Below are 20,824 nucleotides of genomic sequence, written 5' to 3'. Positions count from 1 at the left end.
AAAACAATGACAACATGGTCTCTCTCTCTTGGTTCTCAAGGTCAGAAGTCTGGGCAGGGTTGCTTCCTTCTGGAAGCTCTGAGGGAAGATCGGTGCCATGCCTCTCTTCAGTGTTCAGCGGCTGCCAAAATCTGGGGTGTTCTTTGGCCTATAGCTGCATAGCTCCCACTTCTGCCTCTGTCTTCACATGGCCTTCTCTCCTCTGGGTCTGTGCTGTGTGTTCCAAATCTCCCCTTACTTTCTCTTATAAAGACATCAGTCATTGGGTTTAGGGCCCACCCCAAATCCAAGATGCTCTCATAGGAAGGCCCTTAACTTAACTACATGTGCAAAGACCCACTTTCCAGAAAGATAACAAAGTTAGGACTTGGACGTATCTTCTCAGGACTGTTCAATTACTACAGTCATTGTAATTATGATTTTCCTTTCAGAAGCTTACCATCTTTCTTCAGGACTCTGAAAATAGTCTCCCTGCTTACCGTCCTCACACAACAATCCATTCTCGATAAAGAGCCCCAGTGATCTTTCCACAGTAACTTCCCTGCTTACACCCTTCAGTGGTCCCACCACCTGCAGGAGAACATGTGACCTGCTGAGCAAAGCTATGACCTGGTATCTGCCTCAGCCCAGCAGTGCCCTCTCCCACGTCCCTCCACCTTGCACATCCTTCTCCAAAAGAGGAAGCACCTCCATGCTTCCTGGCCTTGCCCAGCCTCTTTCCTCTCCTTATGTGCCCTTCCCCTCCCTATTGAGGATTTATGCAAACTTTGTAGTTCAGTTCTTGTTTCACCTCCTCTAAGAAACCTTCATGGGAACCACCACCACCTCCTGCCCCAGCATTCTCCCCCACACCCCAGGTATTGGCTTTCTCCTCTTTACCCTCAATGCATCTTTGACTTACCCCTATCACCAAACTTTATTCATTGTTCTTTATTTTTTTAATTTTTTTATTCATTGTTCTTTAAAGGCCTGTTAAGGTTTTTGTTGCTCTTTGAGTGCCCTACTCAACTCTACATTGCAATGCCAGTGCAGTAAAGGAAGGCATTGAGTAGAGGGTGGATGGATGGATAGACAGATTGATGGATAGATGGGTAGATGAATGGTTGGATGGATGGATGGACAGATGGACGGACAAATGGCTGCCTGGCTGGCTGGATGAATAATAACTGAGACAAGGAAAACTGAGTCATGGATTATGTGGAAACACAGGGAAAAACCTGAACTAAAACTGAGGCCACCCGCAATTAGATGATCTGATCTGTTATTAGAGGAGGGAATGGCTAGTTATGACTTCTATCTGTGTAGTATAAATTATCAACAACTATGTATATGAACAGTCCTTTTCATGATGCCCAAGGTAACTGCTGTGAAAACTCATTTTAGCTCCCCAGAGTACTCTGTTTCTTCTCAATTTTCAAGGTCCTAAATTAAAGAAACCACTATGAGACTAGATAAAATGTGGTTCTCGCATATTATACTTTCATATGAAGAAGATTGACTGGTGCATAAGCTTAAAATACAGATCCCTAGGCCCCACCCTCGGAGATTGTGATAAAGTCAGCATGGGACAGGCTCGGTGATTTGTGAAGAGGTTAAAAGTGCAAATTCTGTCTCTGTCAAATCCTCTCTGTATGATCTTAGATAGTTTCTTAAGTCTTCATCTCTGAAGTAGGGAAAATATAGTACCTTTTCCTAGGACTGTAGTGAGTGAATACAGTGATAAGAAGAGTCTGAGATATGGAAGTGCTAAGGCTCCTTGCAATCATTATTGTCGTTGTCACTGTCATCATCATCATTAAGCAGATTTTAGATCAGTGGTTCTTAATCCTAGCTGCACAATAAAATCACCTCAGAAATTTGAAAACAGATCTAGGCAGAGTTGTTCTGGAGTGGGTGTCAGGGAGGGGTATTATTTTAAAGCATCCCGAGTCTACTGCACTGTCACGGTTGAGACCCAGCAGGCCCTAGACCGACGCTTCTCCAACTTGAACATGTACACAAATCACCAAGGGATCTTACAGAAAGGCAGATTTTTTTTTAAAGATTTTATTTTATTTATTCATGAAAGGCACGGAGAGAGAGAGAGAGGCAGAGACACAGGCAGAGGGAGAAGCAGGCTCCATGCAGGGAGCCTGATGTGGGACTCGATCCCGGGTCTCCAGGATCATGCCCCGGGCTGAAGGCGGTGCTAAACTGCTGGGCCACTGGGGCTGCCCCCCAAAAAGGCAAATTTTGATTCAGTAGGTTTCAGGCTAGCTGAGAATCTGCATTTTAACCATGACGCCGATGTTGGTGTCCACAGACCCCACTGTGAGGACCAGCCCTGAGCCCAAGAAGATACAGCGCACAGTTGGGTCAAGGGTTCGATGTCAACACAGGGAGTGACTGTGATGGAGGCCACATGGTTCCTGGTTCCACCCAGGCCTGGCCCATGCCTAGTGCCACACTCTGTCTGGAGGCTCCCCCCGCATGTTCCCCGCCCCCCCATTTGTCACTAACCCAGCCAAACCCTGGGAGGAGATGCAGGCAGTCTCTCTCACTTCTCCGATAAGATATGTCAAATGAACATTCATTACTGTCCCAGGAGTCCTTTCAGGAGGCATTTAAGGAAATGCCACACACTTAGCACTTAGCTCTTCAGATTTCAGAGCTCGGGGTCATCGTTTTACCCATAAAAGGGCCATTTGTGTGTGTGTCTAAACTGCTGAGCCGAGTGAGAATAGTATTATTGCCTCTGTTTTTGGCACAAGTGACTCGAGGGTTTTCCAAACACCATTAAATGCCAAAGTCCCTGGCCCTCGGTTCCAGGTGTGGTGACTCAGGGGTCTACTGTCAAACTGGGCAGGGGAGGAGGAGGAAGGTGAAAATCAGAGCCCACTGACAGGCAGGGGATGTTAATGCTCCAAGACTTGTGTTGGCATCCGGCAGACTCATTGTGGTTTCTTCAAAGCAGCCCCATCCAAGTTTTAAGTTGTCGGGGAGGCCCTCACTGCCTGAGTATATGGCACATGACAGGACTCACAGCATCATGAAATCACCCTGAAGATGAAGCTCGGAGCATCTTCACTAACCATGCATGAACCTACTGTTACATCATCTTTTTGTTGCATGTTGATTAGGCAAAATTATGAGCCACTTAAATACCTGATTACAAAGACTCTTGCTGTTTACGTGGCAAACCAGTCCTTTAGATTTTCATTTCATATTTTATGATTCCTAAGATCTAGAGTCGATACTAATTATGTCTTTGTAGAAGGCATGCATTATTTATCACCCTCATCACCAGAAGAGTAAAAGTCAACACAGACCTTTCCGTGTGCCCCATAAGGTAGATATTATTAGCCTCAAGTTACTCAGTTGAGGCACAGGGAAGGTAAGTGCCTTGCCAGGGGTCCCCCATCTAATAAATATGGAGCTGCTATTTGAGCCGAATGTCCTATCTTGCCAACGCTCTTAACCACTGCCCTGGACTCCTTACCAGAATGCTTAGTACCTGCCAGGCGCTGTGCCAAGGGCTCCACATGGACTGTCTCCTTTTGCCCTCAAGACACCTGAATGGGCTAGGCACTGTTACTTTCATGTTGCAGTGGAGGGATCTGATCTTGGAGAAATGGGTTTCTTCATTGGGTTTGAACCCAAGGGGTCATGTCCCCTGTCCTCAGTCCCCTGTCACTAACTGGAGTGAAGGGAAGGTTCCTGGGTCTGACCCTGTGATGGTTCCATCAGTGCCCACCCATGTTCATTCTGTCCCATAAGGTACCACAGTCACAGGTTCCAGGCTCAGCACATAGACGTCTTTGGAGGCCATTATTCTGTCTGCCACTGTCACCTTCCATCTTCTCTCCTGTAAACCTCCAGCTGGTCTCCTGCTCACATCTTCTTGCCTCCCTCCTCTCTCCCTGATGGCAGCCAGAGTGATCTTTTAAAATATAAACACACCCCTTCACACCCCGTCCGAACCCTCCCAAGGCCATGCTGGCCTCTTTTCCCACAACTGTCACCTCATTTCCTCTGCCCTTGCCACACTGGTCCCCTTGCTGCCACTCCAAGATGCCGAGCAAAGTCATGTCACAGCACAGAGGCTTTCCATTTGCTGTTCCCTCAGCCTTGGACACTCTTCCCTCAGTATTTGCATGGCTCTGTCACTCGCTCCATTCAGGTCTCTCTGACTGGATGTCACTTCTTCATCCCCATACCACGCTCTCCCCTTAGTGTGGTTAGTTTCCTTCAGAACCTTCTGGAGTTATGTTGTAGATGTTCCTGCCTTTAAAGTCTCTCTCCCCCACCTGGAATGGAAGTGTGAAAAGGTTGCCTTGTTCTCTGCGGATCCCCAGAACCTGGGACGATGCTTGGTGAGAAGTGCATGCTCAATACAAGGAAGGAAGGAAGGAAGGAAGGAAGGAAGGAAAGAAGGAAGGAAGGAAGGAAGGTAGGAAGGAAGGAAGGAAGGAAGGAGAGAAGGAACAAGGAAGGAAGGAGAGAAGGAAGAAGGAAGGAAGGAGAGAAGGAACAAGGAAGGAAAGAGAGAAGGAAGGAAGGAGAGAAGGAAAAGGAAGGAATGAAGGAAGGAAAGAAGAGGAAGGAAGGAGAGAAGGAACAAGGAAGGAAGGAAAGAAAGAAGGCAGGCAGGCAAGGGAGGGAGGGGTAGAAAAATAAAGAAAGGTGCGGTGGAAGAAATTTGCTTAGTTGATTGCCCTTTTTATGGTTGTTATCTGACATCTTACCCCTTTCAGAGGATGATATTCCAAGGATCTCAAAAGGAAAGAAATCACTTTTACCTCTTTCAATTGCATCTTATTTATAATACAGTTAAATCCTCCCAACACCGAAATAGCCCCACGCAGGTGTAAGCTTCCAGCAGCACAAGCGTATTACCTGATATTATTACTATTTGCCACCTAAAGGCTGTGTGACTGGAGGAAGCTCTCTGTGTCTTAGTGTCCTTGTCTGTAAAGCGGGGATAGTAATAGTGCAGCCCTAGTAGGGCTGTTATGAGGACTGCATCGATTTATGTTTGCAAAACACTTAGAAGGGATCCGGGGACAGAATAAGCATCGTGTAAATGTTTATTAAATTTCAAAGAAAACCAGACTTTTACCCTTCAGTTCAAACTATTCTCTCCAGTACTCAATTCTAAACCTTTCTTTGACTTAGAAAGACATTTGGAAACTTTCAGCTTTTCACTTAAATCAATTTGTTTCGGCTTTCTTATAACTCAGGAAAATACTGGTTTATACCCGGGTTAGAGTAAAATGACAAAAGTGTGTCTTCGCCCATTTTTTTCCCCCCAACAGTGGTCATAGTCTTACCAAATAAAGGTTTCCTCTACAGACCAGGGCTGTCACAGTGTTTTTCAAATGATGGGACTATGAAGTTTAGGCCCTCACTTGTTCAGAGGGCAAACCTCAGGCTGCTCTGAAGTCATCCTAAAAGACAGTACCATTTGCTTGGCTTTCCAGGGTGCTGGGGTTTGAAATCTGACACTCATTTGTTGCTTGCCTCACCACCTTGGAAAGGCTGCTTCCCCCTTATTAAGGAAAAGGCCGCTCCATTTGTTTTGGCTCCATCCAACCTAACAGTGTCTTTAATTCAGCGACGGACTGTTTTCCTTGGAAGTTGGAGAACCCAGTGGTTTTGGTTCAAGCTTGAATTCTTGCTGGAAGTTCCAAACTGGAAGTCAAATGACTTCACTCAGCAGTGGTGGCGGCAGGAAAGTGGAGCCAGCCTTGGAAAGTGGATTTTGAATATTGCAAGTTATTCCTAATGGTGCCTAATGAGGTGGAACCTAATGCTATTTGAGGAGTGATGTGGACAAATCATTTTATTATTCTTTTCAGACGCAGGGTCCTGATACCTATTTTTGTTTTGTTTTTGTCGTTTCTACCTAGGATAGAAAGCAGTTTCAAGCTAATTGTGGGAGGCAAGAATAGATTGAAAGGTTACCTACTCTATACAGATGCGAGATAGATCTTTTCTGGGGAGAACAAGTGAAGAGCTCTTTAGGCCTAAAGGCTGGGTAGGCATTGGTCAGAGAAAGCTGTGGATTGGGAAAGAGACAGTACAGGTAGCTCAGGTGCGGGGAGGGGGCTCGCTGGCCCCCTTTTCTCTGCCAAGAGCTGTGAGTTGGAACAAAGGAAGGCGGCTACTAGAAGGTAGCTTGGGCAGCTGTGGTCCGGGTCAGGGGGATGGGGAAGCTGAGCAGAGTTACCAGACCTTTGTCACTCTTGAGTTAATAACCTGGGTGAGCTTCCTGGATCTTGGAGATAAATCTGCTTTCTCAATTTTTCTGATATTCTAGGTTCCAGAGAAGAGATTTTTTTTTTAAAACCAGATGTCCATTGGTACTTCTCAAAGTATCCATGGAAGAATTGAAAAGTTTTCCCAAAGCTCAGAAATTGTTTACAAAATGCTGTATGCACATAACATTCCCCTGAGAAGACAGTTCGTGGCTCCTACCAGATTCCCAAAAGGATTCTCTGATCTGCCCTCCTGTAGAACCTAGAATCATTGTTCAAGGTGGTAACATAAATCACTTTAGAACACTCTGCACTTCCATCTCCTTCAGTCTCTCATGATATGTGCAGAATTTGGCAAAGCCAAAATGTCACAAAAAAAGTTTGCCCAGCATCAAAAGACCTTGGCTAGCAAACTCTAGTGTCTAGAGCATTCACAAGCTGCTCCAGTCCGAAGGGCCATATAGGCATACCCGGCATCTTAGTCGGCTGTGAGCTGCTATAACAAGTTACCATATATAGGGTGCTTAAACAACAAACCGTTTCTCCTGATGGTTCTGGAGGCTGAAGTCCAAGATCAGGGTGCAGATAGATTGGGTTCCTACTGAGAACCTCTCCTTGGTTTACTCTCTTCTTGCTGTGTCCTCAAACGGTGGAGAGAGGAAAGCAAACTCTGTAGTGTCTCCTCTTCTAAGGGCACTAATCCCATCATGAGGCCTCCACTGTCATGGCCTTATTACTTCCCAAAGGCTCCATCTCCATCACAATGGAGATTAGGGTTTCCACATCTGAATTTTGGGAGGACACACATCTGCAGTCCATAGTGCCTGGTGCTGGGCCAGACAAGCAACTCAGGAGCCTTCACTCAAACACAGGCACATCTATGGAAAACACATCCAGAGTGATACAGGTATCAATGAATAAATAAGATTATGCTCATAATAATAATAAAAGAGTTTTCACTGACCACCTACAGTATGCCAGGAGCTTAGGATATATTACCTCATTTGATTGTCACAATAATCTCATAAAGTGGATAATATTATTTTTCCCATTCTACAGATAAAGTAATGTAAGCTCAAACATGTCAAATAAATTTCTCAAGGTCATTATGTGGTAAAATTGGGATTTAAGGCCGGGTTTGTCCAACCCATGCTTCCTCTCAACTTAAGTCGCTTTGTTACATCCAAGCAACCATCATGGTGGCCTGAGCGATGCTGATTAAGCTACGGTCTCTTTCAGGGTCTGACTTCATGATTTTATTATTTATTTATTTATTTTTTTCCAAAGCGAACTGAAAGAGTGACAAGTCAAGCAATCAATGTGTACATCACACTATGTTAGGAATTGGGAGGGATAACCAATTTTCCTTCCCAAAGGGACCGCCAGGCATACCCTGAGGGGCTGGGATTTCTGGAACTCTGTGGAGCTCACAAGAGGACAGTTAGAAAAGTGAGGGGGAGGCTACATTCCAGACATAGCATATGGTATGAGAAAGCACCAAATTTGGAGTGGGACAAACAGATGAAGAAGGTGTCAAGTTCTCCGGGGAGGAGTAGAGGGTAGGAGAGGCTATACACAGGGTAAAGCTTTGACAAGATAGATGCTGGGGTGACTTAGCTGAGTCTCAAATAAAGGAGACCCATCCCAGAATCGGAGGAGTCTCCCCTCCCCCATCCTAACAAAGAGAAGTTTCCACAGATGAACGGGACCGAGTCCCAGATGGAAGCTGATTGCCTGCCCTATAGGGAAATCTTCACTTCTAGCAGAGAACTCTCTAGTCATAGGAAAACCTATCTCAATTGCAATGACTCGTCCACTTGCAACGGATGGCCTAGCAAGGGCTTGACTTAGGTAAGGAATTAGAGGACTAGAGGTAGCGGTTGAGTGGCAAGGGGAGAAATTATAAAGGACAGACAAGAGGCTGCTGAGTCCCAGCAGGGGCAAAACAATCTTACATCAGTTATGGGTGCACAGCTCTTAATGCCACACAGCTCACGAATGCAACATCCTCCCTCTCCTCTAACCCCCACCCCAAGAAAGCTGTCCCAGGAAAGCCAAATAACTAGAATGACACCACAATGGAAGGCAAGCTCAACTTTGCATGAGAAGTGGCCCTGCCAGCCTCCCGCTACTTTTCCTGGGGCTGGGGGAGACACAGACACTGGGGAGGCCTGGAGAGCTGCTGAGTGTCCACTCCCTGAAGGGCTGGGCCAGAACTGGAAGCTCCTGGGAGTCAGAGAGCTGCTTTTTTCTGACATACAAGTTCTGAAGTCTTGTTGGTGCTCACACCCTTCTCAGCAATGAAGGGCGCATCTGCTCTAATGAAAACACGTCCCTTTGTCAAGTCACTAGGGACTCCATCCTTGGAGCCTCCAGAGGGGCGATCTTCCCTCTGCTGGAGCTCCCCCAGTGCTCCTGGCTCCCAGTCAGGCAGACGCCTCTCTGTCGGCTCTTTTACCACCTCCACCCCCCCCCCAAGTATGCCTTCCCCTCTAGTGGGATAAATTTAGCTCTGAATGAATGCAGAAAGGAGAACACATTCGTGTAAACACAGATCAAGTAGCTTTCAAATATGGGCTTGACACATACACAATTGGCACAGGAGATCCACGTTTTTCTGTTTCCTTCATTCTGGCTTCTCTCTACTTTTTTCCCATCCTATCCTCAGAGCCCTGCACCCTTTTCTGAGTTTAGTTAAACTAAGTAAATATGTAGATCAGAAGGTGGGGCTGTTTGTCTTCAGACGGGAGAAAGCAGAAATCACCTGAGTGTTTGAGGAACATCTAGAAGTCAATGAGAGCCCTTGGTGTTGGTGGTCATTTTCATTTATGGATCAGATTGTCTTAGGGGCCCAGCAGAAACTCTTTTGTCTTATGTCGTAGCAGAGTCTTTTCTCCCAATGGGCTGAGACTGTGGCCACTACAGAGTGCTGTGCAGACCTGCAGACATTTCCCCGCTGACCATTCTGTCCTTACGTCCATAACTTTGAAGTCAGCCATCTCAATGTTGACCTTCACGCTTCCAGAGCATTCATAGTTCTCAGAAACCTTTCTCATTCGTGAGCTCCTTCAATCCTCACAAGCACCTTGTGAGGTAGTTAGCTATCTCTATTCCCAGTTTACAAACAGAAAGCCTCAGCTCAGAGCAGTGAAGTGACTTGTTTGAGGTTTACATGGTAAGTGGCAAAGTTAGGATTAGGACCTAAGTTGACACTTGGTCTTATGCTCTTTCCACTCTACCTCGAGCTGCTCTTGGGGAAGGTAGTGTGTCCAGGAGGCCCCATCTGGTAGAGTTACGTTTAGGGAACATTTGCTAGTGTCTGGTGGCCAAGGGCTGGGCACATGGGATTAAGACCCCAGACATTCCAAAGGGGATCAGGAGGGCTCAGCATCCAAAGATGGTAGGAGCTGAAGCAGAGCTTTCCCAATTTCATTACCCATTCTCCAACCAGGAGGGCACACAGGACTGAGAGGCCATTGTCCCTTCATTGCCAACCCCACAGGACATCTCTCTCTCCTGTCAGCAGTGCTGACTTGCAGAATGTGTACGGCATTATCGAATCATGGCTAACAATGAAAGTGTCGATGGCCCCACTGCAAACAGGGATTGATTCCACGCTGACAGGGCACATCGTGGTCATTGTACTAAGGCAAACTAGACTGGCCCCTAAGCTCCCTGAGAAGCCAATGACCCAATTGTGTCTACTGGCATTACATAACCAGGCTGGCCTCCCCAAAGACTTTTTCACTTTGTAGCTAATTCATACCCACACCTAGAATCAACTCCGCCAAGGAGCATATTTAATATGTAGGTATGTAGCTCTCTAAACATTCCAAAATCAAGCATGCTTTCCGTCTTTTCCTAGAACTTCATCCACCTCTTCTTAAGCATTCCCTTCTCATTCCTTCTTATATATAATTATTAAATTGACTCACTCCAAAAGATAAGACTGTAGGTGTTGAAGAATCATTAAAAAAGAGAGTCTGGTGATGAAATTTCTAGACAATAAATGACCCAGAGCAGGATCCTCCCTTTTAAAAGATGAGAAAGAAGAAGTAGCTACTAATGTGAGGAATTTTAAGAATAATGATAGCTAATTCTCTTTCTCTGAAAAAAAAAAAACACAAAAACACCTACATAAAAGGGTGGATAAAATCAAGTCACTCACTTGGTATGGTTTATGACATTTTTAGTGAAGCAACAATTAGGACCTTCCATTTCTGGAGCAGCTACTGTGAGCATTTTATACTTGATATCCTGATTTCTCACAATATCCCCATAAGATTGGAGTTATTCTCCCCCATTTAAAGATGAGGAACGTGTAGACCAAACGTGGTACAGTGGGTGAGTCTCAGGGCTGGGAGTCACTCTTGTCCATAGAGCTCATGCCTTTTTTGTGTGTCACGCCCGCCTACCACTTCCTAATCACACTTCCCGAAATTTTTATCAGTAACAAGATTATTATGAACCGACATGTGCATATCAAGCAAAGCAAATGTAAAGTGATCCCCAATAACCCCGCTCTAATGCCTGTATACTCTCCCCAAACACCCCCATTTCCCCTCACGACGCACATCATCAGTCGCTGACATTGCCAAAGCCAACCAAGAGAAAAGGAAGCCCTCAAACTGAAATGCTAATAGTCGTTTCTGGATAGATTTCCAGCTGCTCCTTTTGAATCTACTATGTAGGGAGCCTAGTTAATAGATGCCTTAAGTGACATCCAGCCTAATCTTAGCTGGTCCTGTTTACTAACTTCTCTTTTTTGCCCCATGGAGACTCTCTAGATGGATCTTTCATTTGAATCCTCTAGGGAAACACAGCGCATACTTGAAATCCCATCAACTTTCCCAAATTGTTCACAACCAAAGGAGCCAAAAGCTTCCAACCACTGTTCCCCTCCTTTTGATTCTGTGCAGAGCCATCACATATGTTTTGAATGACCACTTATTCTAAAAGACCCTAAAAGGCAAAACAGAGCTCCTACGAATACAAACATTTTGGAGGCCCCAGGCATTCCTTTTAAAATTACTTTTGTCAAGAGAAAGCTTCAAGTTACTCTGAAATTTCACACTCCTAGACTGCTGCTTAACAAGACTTTTCACTCAAGGGGTCTTGGCAAGTCATTTCCCTCTCAGTTTACAGAGCTCCTGTTGCCCCCACAGGGGAGTGGGCTATGGTCATCTGTGGTTCCCAAAAGACTCATGCTCTAGAATAGACTCTGAATCTTTTATTAATAAAACGTCTATTTTGCAAATCCAGCATTTGGTATTCTCTCCATGTAATGCTTTGCAATGCAGCATCCATCCGAAAAACCATTAAACAGTGCGGCTGGTGCTTATACAACACAATTTAATGTCCCAGCAAGAACTAGTGGTTTGTTACACACATTATGCACCATTGTAATGGATCTTTCTAGATTTTAAATGTGTGGAGGGCAAAAAGTCACCAATATTAGCACTAGACTATGCATTCTTTGTACTACCAAGCCAGAGCCTAAAGTCTAGCGATGGATAGCTACACAATAAAAGTTTATGAAAGAAATGGCATAATATGTGTTACATATGTCTGTGTTTGTAATGGATTCAATAATTTTCAAATGCTAAAATAGAAGTTTATGAAAGAAATGGCATAATTTGTGTTAAATATGTCTGTGTTTGTAATGGATTCAATAATTTTCAAATGCTAAATTCCCTTCATTTGAAGGGAGGAGTGCTGCAAGAGAAGAAAATGTTTTACCTCTGCTGTGGCCAAGCATCACCCATTCATTTCACAAGCCTTCCTGGTTCCTTAGTGTTCTTGGTCACAAGCAACAGAAAGATTCTAGTTGATAGGAGCGGAGAAGGCATGAATTGAAGGTGTATTCGCAGAAGAGCTGAGAAGGCTAGAGAAGGAGGCTTGGACCATGGGCAGGACCAAAGGTGAGCTGCCAGCCTGAAAGAATTTTCAGATGCCGTGTCTTCAAGATCCTTGGCAGGTGCTCATGCCTGACTGAGCCCAGATTGCACACCATATTGTAGCTTCTAGGGAATCTGGGGAAGCAAGTGTCTGGCATTTCCCAGCTTCTACGGTAAGAGGTGGCTCTGTCACTATGGCTTGTAAAATGGGAATTCCCCAGAGATGGAAAGGGGTTCACAAATTAGGCAACCGGAAAATATGAAAGAAACTGCTCCACTTCCACCTGGACAAACCCCAGCATTCTGAATCTCTTCTTCCCTTTGACTTTTTGCCATATCTGCCTTGGCAGTCCTCAACACTGACTAGACCCACAACCCCTGTGTATCATGGGTCTCAGGTGGTTAAAAACCACTGAGGAAGTACACACAATTGGTCATGAGTCTTTTGTCTACTCCTAGTAAACGCAGTACAATACAACGTCCCTAACCCCTACCTCATCCCATCGGAATTTGTTTCTGTACATGTTCAGGGAAATGTACTCCAGGCAATTTTGATGCAGACTTCTGGGTGGGAACCATGTCTTAATTTTTGCAATTTTCCACAGCCTCTCTACAAACCATTTCTGTTTTTCTGAAGTCCTTCACCCCCACCCCATTAATCTCAACCAATGATCCCTAAATGGGAAAATAAACCTACCTGATGTACACTCACTCAACTTTTCTGTCCTTCAACTCAAAATTCCTTATCTCTACCCATTCCATCCTCCTGCCCTGCTTAATTTCTCCTTCTTTCCAAGGCTAAATTGGCTACCAGTCCATGGTCTAATCTGAGACTTAATACTTATCTCCCCTTTGACTGTGTCTTTGGCCTCACTTCCCTGATGCCAAAATTCTCTTCATTCCGGAAACATTTCAAGTCTTATCTGACCTAACGACTCTTCAATTTGACCTTGCTTCCCATAAACCACCTTCCCATTCCACCAACCACCTTGGTCTTTTGCATCCAAAGGAGTGGTCTATACTCATGAAGGCTTTCCCTCCACCTTTCATTCATTCTCAACTTCCTGTAATCACTTCCAGCCTGACTTTACACACACACACTCACACTCACACACACACACACACACACACACACACACACACACACACACACGGGTCTCCCAGTGCCACTCTAGCTTCCTGACTGCTCAAGCCAATGACCCCTTCTTAGTCTGCATCCTTCTTGATCTCTCAGAAGCATCTGACCCTTTCGAAAACCCCTTTCCTCCTATTGTGGCTTTTGATACAATATCCCTCCTGATATTTCCTTCTATTTGTCAGCTGACACTTTCTCAGACTCCTTTGCTGGGCTTTCTCCTCTTCTTGCTCTTTTTTTTTTTTTCTCACTCTGGCCATTCTCCTGTCTTAAGCTATCATCTCAAAATAGATGACACTCAAAAATGTGTCCCAAATCCTGATTCCTCTTTCCTGCGATTCACAGTTTTCCAACTGGTCATTTCCAATGGGTGCCCAGGCTCTTCTCCCACCCCTTCTCATGACTCCTTTGAAAAACTTTTTTTTGTGTGTGTGTATGGTAAAATATACACGGCATAAAATTGACCATTTACACAACTTTTAAGTGTACAGCTTGGTGACATTAAGTCCATTTACATTGTTGTGCTCCTCTATTCCTTTTTAATGTCGATATAGCTGTGGCAAGGGAAGGCCATTTCCTGTTCATTACTTTTAATTACAGGGGCCTGCCCTACCTCTCTCTCAGTGGGAGCCTGGTGCTGAGGGGTGGAAGAGCATGGGCTCTGGAAGAGTCTGCTCTGAGTTTAAATCTCAGCTTTATGACTCTGGCTGAGGCTCTCAACCTCATGGGTCTCACTTTTCCCATCTTGTTATTCTCTCCTGTTGTTGGGTACACAGTCACTCCGCTGAAGCAAGAACAGCTTGGTTTATTTGTGAGCAAACACCCTGGTAAGAACTTGACCTGTGGGGACTGGTGCCGGACATGAGGAGAAAATGGACTGTGTGAAGAAAGGGATAGATCTTGGCCAGAAAGTAGGAGTTCTGGATGTATTGGAGTGGGATGTCCAATCTGGCATTGGCTTGGATTTATGACACAAATAGCTCCACCCACACCCCTCTTATGAAAAGGAAGAGAAAACAATCAATCAGGTTTTGGTGACTACTTCGGTCTTCGGGCAGAGTAGTAATCGCTCACCAAGTGACAGGTAAAACCTCTGTTAAAAAGGCAATTTAGGGATCCCTGGGTGGTGCAGCGGTTTAGCGCCTGCCTTTGGCCCAGGGCGCGATCCTGGAGACCCGGGATCGAATCCCACGTCGGGCTCCCGGTGCATGGAGCCTGCTTCTCCCTCTGCCTGTGTCTCTGCCTCTCTCTCTCTCTCTCTCTCTCTCTGTGACTATCATAAAAAAAAAAAAAAATTTAAAAAGGCAATTTAGTCGAATTGCAAGAATTTGCCCAGGAAAGAGGTGATTTGGGGGAAATCTGGTGTGCATACCTTTTAAAATGCCTTTCGAGTCCTGCGTTCATAGAATCATCAAGGGTCTGAAGAGGTTAGGTTTATCACGGCATTTTATGGAGCCGAGTTTCCTTACGAGGAGTTCCAGCAAGTCCCCGCTGCAGGTTCAGAGGTCTCTTGTTCGCATGTAGCATCTATTTCCTCCCGGACTGGGCCTTCCCCGCTCCCACATGCAGCCCAGCCCGGCGCCGCTCACGGAAGATGCACTTCGGTTGCCCTGAAAGAACAGGTGGAGCGTTCTGGTGCCCAGGTCCTGCTTCTCCTCTCGGGGCCTGTAGGGAAGACTCGGTGGGGGGGGGGGGGGCACGGGATGGGGATAGGGACAGATGGCCCCTTGCCAAGCACCCTTCTACATTATAGCTCGTTCCATTTCTCGGATGGGGAGACTGAGGTCAGAGTGGGGAGGCGCGTGGCCTGCGAGTCCCTGCTGGCCTGCGCGGAGGCTCCAAGGGCGCGCCCCCGGAGCCCAGCGCTTGGCCGCACACCGGGGTGCCCTGCGCTGCCCCCCAGGCCCGCGCGCGAGGCCGCCCTTCCCCGCCCGGTGCCCCCGCGGGGGCCTTCGTGCGCCCCCGGTGCCCGCCCGCCGCGCGCTCCCCGCCGGGGGTGGGGTGGGGGTGGGGGGCGGCAGCCGCGGGTCCCCCCAGCCCGGGGGCGGAGCGAGGCGCCGAGACGTCAGGGCGGAGGAGCGGCGCGGGGCGGGGGCGGGGGCGGGGGCGGGCGCGCCCTCCCGGCGGCCGCCCGCGGCCCACGTCCCCCGTCCCCGCCTGGCGCGGCCGCCGGCCCGGAGCTGCAGTCGGCGGCGGGGCGCGCGGGGCCCGAGCTGAGCCGCGCGAGCCGGCCGTGCGCGCAGCTCCGCCCGCCCCCCGCGAGCGAGCGGCCCCCCGGGGCGGCCCCCACCCCACCCCACCCCACCCCTCCCCGGGGCGCCCTCCGTCTCCCTGGCTGACTCCAGCGTGTGTTTTGTTTTTCTTTCTTTTCCACCCCCGTCCCCGGGTGCCTTTCTCCAGGATGGCAGAGGCGGAGTTGCACAAGGAAAGGCTGCAAGCCATAGCAGTAAGTCCGCTTCCAATTTTATTTTCTTGCTCTATTGTCTGGGAGGGAAGGGGACCCCGGGGGGTTTCGGGGGCCCTGGACATTCCAGCGCAAGCAGCCGCAGGGCGTGCATGGGTCCCTGCGGGCACCCAAGTCGCCGAGGCTCAGCTGCGCTGCTTTTTCTTACGCGACGGGCTGAGGGTGGAAGCCCCCGGGGCGCGCTGCGGGCTGCGGACTTGGGTGTGAAGACCGGCTTGGAAAGGAGATGCTTGCTACTGGGCTTTGGGTGGGGGTGGGGGTGGGGGTGGGGGTGGGGGCGGTTCCGGGGCGATCGTCCCCCCGCGGTCCGGGCTGCCCTGGCTGCACCCTGGCTGCACCCACGGGAGGGAGCAGGGGCTGCCACCCTTCCTGCGGAAGCTGCCCGTCCCCTAAGCGGGGACCCAGCTTTCCCTTGCCGTCACCCTGCTCCCTGAAACCCGGGGTCTTCATTTCCCCCTGCTGCATTGGGGGTTTGGCACGAGCCTTCACCCCGGAGGGGCCCCGGGCACTTCTTCCACCCGCCTGGCCCCGGGCGCACCTAATATTCCAGCAGAGCATCCCTCTCCCCGGGCTGGACGATCTGAAACCTGTTTGCAGCGTACAGAGGAGCAACCGGGTTTGGCAAAGTTCACGCGCGCACTTGGAGAAAAGTGTACCCTTGTGCATCTCGGGTAAAAGAGAGAACTTTCTGGGCCTCTGTAGGTTTGAGCAATCTTGCCACAGTGTTGCCAATGATCTACAGATGTGGTATTTTTACTGGAGCCACCGCAGCTGGATTATATATTTCCTTTGCAGATGAGGGAATGATTACTGCTGCTGTATGAAATAATAACAATTAAAAGAGAAGGTCTGTTAACATATTGGCATAAAAGAATCTCCAGACGTTCTTCTACCTAAGCACTTTTTTTTTTTTTTTTAATGGTCCAGGAGTTCTCTGGAAACACATATAAATTTGTCGGAGGAGTAGTGTGTCATGTTTTGGAAGCAAAGCCTATTAAAGTGTTTTCAGAATCCTTTGGACAGATTCTTCGTAGGGAAAGTGCATACGGGCCCTTCTTTTTAAAAGAAGCATTTGGTATGGTTCCCGTGGCACCGAGACCCTCTTTATCAATGTCTTCAAATTTTAAATGTCTTGGGAACTTGACCACTGAAGTGAGAGGCACATTTGTTGGCAGTGTTGAAATGCTATGGTTTTTTGTTTTTTGTTTTTTTTTTTTTTGCCTGTTGGGCAATCTTTGAACTTGGTACTTCAGAACTCAGGAAGGCTGGTTTTTTTTTTTTTTTTCGATTTTTTTGTCTTTTCCCTTCCCCTCTGTGAATGTGTATTTTGATGGTTAATGACGTGGTTTATGGTTTCTAAAGCTAGTGGCAAGGAGTGTGGCCAGTGTGTCATGAACTTGGTAAGAATGGAGATATTCAGTTCTTGGTGCCATGTAGCTGGTGGGTGTTTTATATAAACTGAAGAATAGGCTGCTTTAAGCGTCTGTAAGTGGCTATTCCAGAGAACGTTCAGTTGCTGCCATAGACTGTGTGAAGGTTTCCAACAGTTGTCACATTTTCTGCCTTTGCGTGAGCAGCTTTCACTGGACGCCTGAGGGACAGCTGAGGCTTATGAAAGGACTTGTTCTCTGAATGGGGAGCCAGTAGCAGCTAACAGTAGGGCCACCCCTTTCCAGATGGGCTGCGGTAATCTCAGCAGGGGCCAAGTGGACTTTCCAGAAAGATCAAGCCAGTCTTTTGGAATTCTCTTGAGTGTGTGATAAGCCTAAACACAAATACCTGTGCCTATTCAGTTGTGGAATTGAGTTTGTCCTGGACCTGGGAAGATGCTGATGATTCTCATGACATATCAGCCTCACTTAATAGATGTGCTGTTATTGGTTTGGATACACTAACAATGAAAATGACTCTGTGTGTGTGTGTGTGTGTGTGTGTGTGTGTGTGACAGAGAGAGAGAGAGAGAGAGAGAGAGAGAGGGATGGGGGGAGAGAGAAAGATTTAAGAAAATGGGAGAGGGCAGAGGGTCTTGTGACCATATCAGTAAATAGTTCTATGCTATCTATGCTTGGGCCTAGTGCACACTCTCCAAATTTGGCAAACCCTGCCTCTCTCTGCCATCTTCCTAGAGTTGTCAGGGGACCTGCAGGGGCCCCCAAGCCTCCTTCCAGAGCCTAGCACTCCTGAAGTCTGAAGTATGGAAATGTGAAAGAGGAGGAGAACAAGGCCTTACCTCTTCACCAACTTGGGCTCCTCTCCAAAAGACAGAGCAGATAGAGGAGGATCCTAGTCTGTGGGGTCATGGGCAGTTTTAGTCTGGGCCACTGTTCTTTCATCTGTGTAATGAGCTCATGCATTCTACCTCTGGGCTCCTTGTAAGGTTTAGCTATGATACCGGTGAATTACGTGGCATTGGTCATCATTAGATGGTATTGAGGGACAGACCCCAAGCTCCCAACTCCTGTCTACAGCACTGCCTTGCCCAGTGAGGCTCAGAGACACACCTCTGAAGCATAAAGAGTCTGAACAGCCTTTAAAATATTTCCCTTTAATTCTAACTAAAGGCCAGGGCTGTGTCTGGCATTTTTTCCTCTAGCGGCTCCATACACGGGTGCAGAGTTGTCACCTGAGGGTTCATCGATTCATTCAACAGGTGCTTAGAGCCTTCTAGGAAGGTGCTATCAACATCCCTAAGTTTCAGCCATCAGAGGAAAGATGTTACCTTCTATATACTTAGGTCCTGAAAGGACAGATGTCCTGTGACCCATCTGTCACGTGGTCATCTGGGATTTCTTTTTTTTTTTTTTTTTACCCTCAAGGGAATGAAATATTCAGAAACCCTGGTACCTTAATTGAATCTTCCAGTTGAACCCAGACACTGATCAATGAGAAAAGATGGATCTCATCCTATCTCTTGCCCAAAGAAGAGCAAGTCCATCTTTGACAACTTTCTCTACTCCCAGGCACTCCTTCCTCCTGTAGGGATACTCCCCAATTGGTAATTTGAGGAGATAGCAAAATGCCTCTGTAGCAGAATGAAGGTGGATAATAATTCCAGGGATTAATAATGCAATTGCCATTTATTGAACATTATCTATTCCACAAGGCACTGTGTGATCTGCTTTTATTATTATTTTTTTGACCTTCAGTTGTTGATAGTCTGAAGGAGAAACACACATAAACAACTACTGTTCAGTGCCAGGAGTACTTATGCAAATGAGCACTCAGGTGGCACAGGTTAACCAACCTCATGGAGTTGTGGAACCTTCCCTGGAGGGGAGACATCGGAGCAAGTCCTGAAGACTGGGTAAAATCAAATATAACATAATAACCTTCCCAATTAGCAGAAGGTATTTATTGATTATTTATTGTTAGTTTGACTATTATTTATTTGGAACAGTTAGTCTGAGAAAGGAAAAGCCAAAAGCATGAAGAAGTTCAGTCAACAGCTAAAGGCACAAAGTCGGCAATAAGACCAAAGTGCATTTTAACACACATTATGTCATTGAACAGTAATAAAGTGATGAGCTAGGAACTACTCTGTTATTTATATGTTATAGATAAAGAGCCCAACATTAAAAGAGAGGGTCAAAGCCAGGGTTTGAACCCACACTTCAGGGCCCTGGAACCCCTCTATTGACTATTGCCCTGAATTGCTACCCCCAAGATGGCGGCACAGCCTCTGAGCACACTGTGCAGGACGTTCCAACAGCCTCAGGGTGAGCCAACAAGGCAGAAGCCTACTGATGCAGTTGCTCTGGGAAGGCCCAGACCAACGAGGAGGCCCACATGCTTTGGAGAGTCTTCCAAGCTGGCTTTCAGCACGTGGAAATATCTGGCGTATGTTCTAAGTGAATGAGTAACAACACTCCCTTGGGAAAGAAGCTACCGTGTGTCAGTGGAAATCAACTCTGGGAGAGGATGTTATGTCTGTACATCCGAGAGGAAGGCAGTCTTCCTTGGGCATGTGGGAAGATAACTCCATGTTGCAGAGGTCATCTTGGCCAAACACCTCCAGAGTCATGTGGGCAAGGCCTCAGGCCTGTACCGGGGATCAGTATGAGCATGTTCACGTGTGCTACAAATATGAAAGGTCAACCCCACCTGATTTTTAGATAATTTTGTCATGTAATAAGAATCCACTCTGTGGATTAATAAAAATGATCTTTTCTGCATCTGTGTATCAGTTTACAATTTATAGACACCTGTGGTTGTTACCTTCATTTTGAGCTCTGTGGGGCAGGTCTTGTTATCTTCACTTTAAAGTTGATGATAGAGACATCCAAGCTCACATAATGAGACGTGAAAGAGTTGTCTTAAGTCGAGTCTCTCCCGATCCTTTGTGTTCGTGGCATTTCTTGCTTGGAGGGGGTACCCTGATAAGGGTGGGAGCTGCCACACGCATCCTTCCAAGCTAGAGTCCTGGGGTCAGGAGGAGAGGGATGGATTCATGGGTATGTGAGCCTGGATGGGCCTCCATGAAATCTCTCCTTTTGGGGATCTCACTTTGGGTTCCTCTTCCTCTTGACACTCTCACACAGATCCCATTCTCTGTCCTGAGAAGGTCTGGATATAGGTGGGTGGCTTAGGCTGCCTCTGCCCTTCACTTGCTGAGAAACACTTCTGGCATTTCCTTGGATTCATGTCTCAATGCCTCTTCTTGCCTGGAGATGATAAGGCCTTGAATGCCAGAGTTAGAGTATGGGACCAGGGGCCGGGGGGCTGGTCAGCCTGCCGTTGATTCAGGCCACTTAGGTGGGTCTGCGTAGCCTGGGCAAAAGTCCTTGCTGCGATTTACATGTGATCCAGTCCAGTCCAGCTTCCCAAGTCAGGTACCCCTCCAGGATTTAGAGACCCAAACCCCAAACCCTACAGTAAAAAAAAAAAAACAAAACTGATTCTTGTAGGGACCATTCCTATGCATGTCCCTTGTAAACCTGTCTCATTGGCAGGTAACTGGCAAAGGAATGAAGAATCGAAGATCCTGAGTACTCATTGCTATCTTCCTCCATCTCAGAGATGTGAGTGATACCCTGCTTCTAGAATTTCCTGTTAAGGCCCAACTGATGGTTTGCTCAGGATATTGGTGCTGAGG

At 47.1% G+C, this 20,824-nt stretch overlaps 1 protein-coding gene and 1 long non-coding RNA gene across 7 annotated transcripts in view; one reads left to right on the top strand and one right to left on the bottom strand.

Annotated features, from left to right (window-relative positions):
* Positions 1-11,509: 11,509 nt before the first annotated feature.
* On the bottom strand, positions 11,510-18,950 carry LOC121494645. 2 transcript variants are annotated; one of them, XR_005988834.1, is made up of 3 exons: positions 16,271-18,950; positions 14,641-14,933; positions 11,510-14,541 (listed from the first exon to the last, which is right to left on the bottom strand). It is a non-coding gene; the product is annotated as an uncharacterized LOC121494645 (long non-coding RNA). The 2 variants fall into 2 exon arrangements; XR_005988833.1 differs by having other exon boundaries at positions 14,641-14,878.
* The window catches only part of PALM2AKAP2 (PALM2 and AKAP2 fusion), a 331,425-nt gene continuing 326,121 nt past the window's right edge, over positions 15,521-20,824 (top strand). For all 5 annotated transcript variants that reach the window (XM_041761309.1, XM_041761307.1, XM_041761308.1 and 2 more), the window contains exon 1: positions 15,521-15,714. In XM_041761309.1, coding sequence (XP_041617243.1) covers positions 15,670-15,714 — 45 coding nt within the window. In that variant the 5' untranslated portion in view covers positions 15,521-15,669. The remainder of the gene's footprint in view (positions 15,715-20,824) is intronic.

Source organism: Vulpes lagopus, chromosome 7 (genome assembly GCF_018345385.1).
Source record: "Vulpes lagopus strain Blue_001 chromosome 7, ASM1834538v1, whole genome shotgun sequence".
Taxonomy (NCBI): Eukaryota; Metazoa; Chordata; class Mammalia; order Carnivora; family Canidae; genus Vulpes; species Vulpes lagopus.
This window is presented reverse-complemented; position numbering and strand designations above follow the sequence as displayed.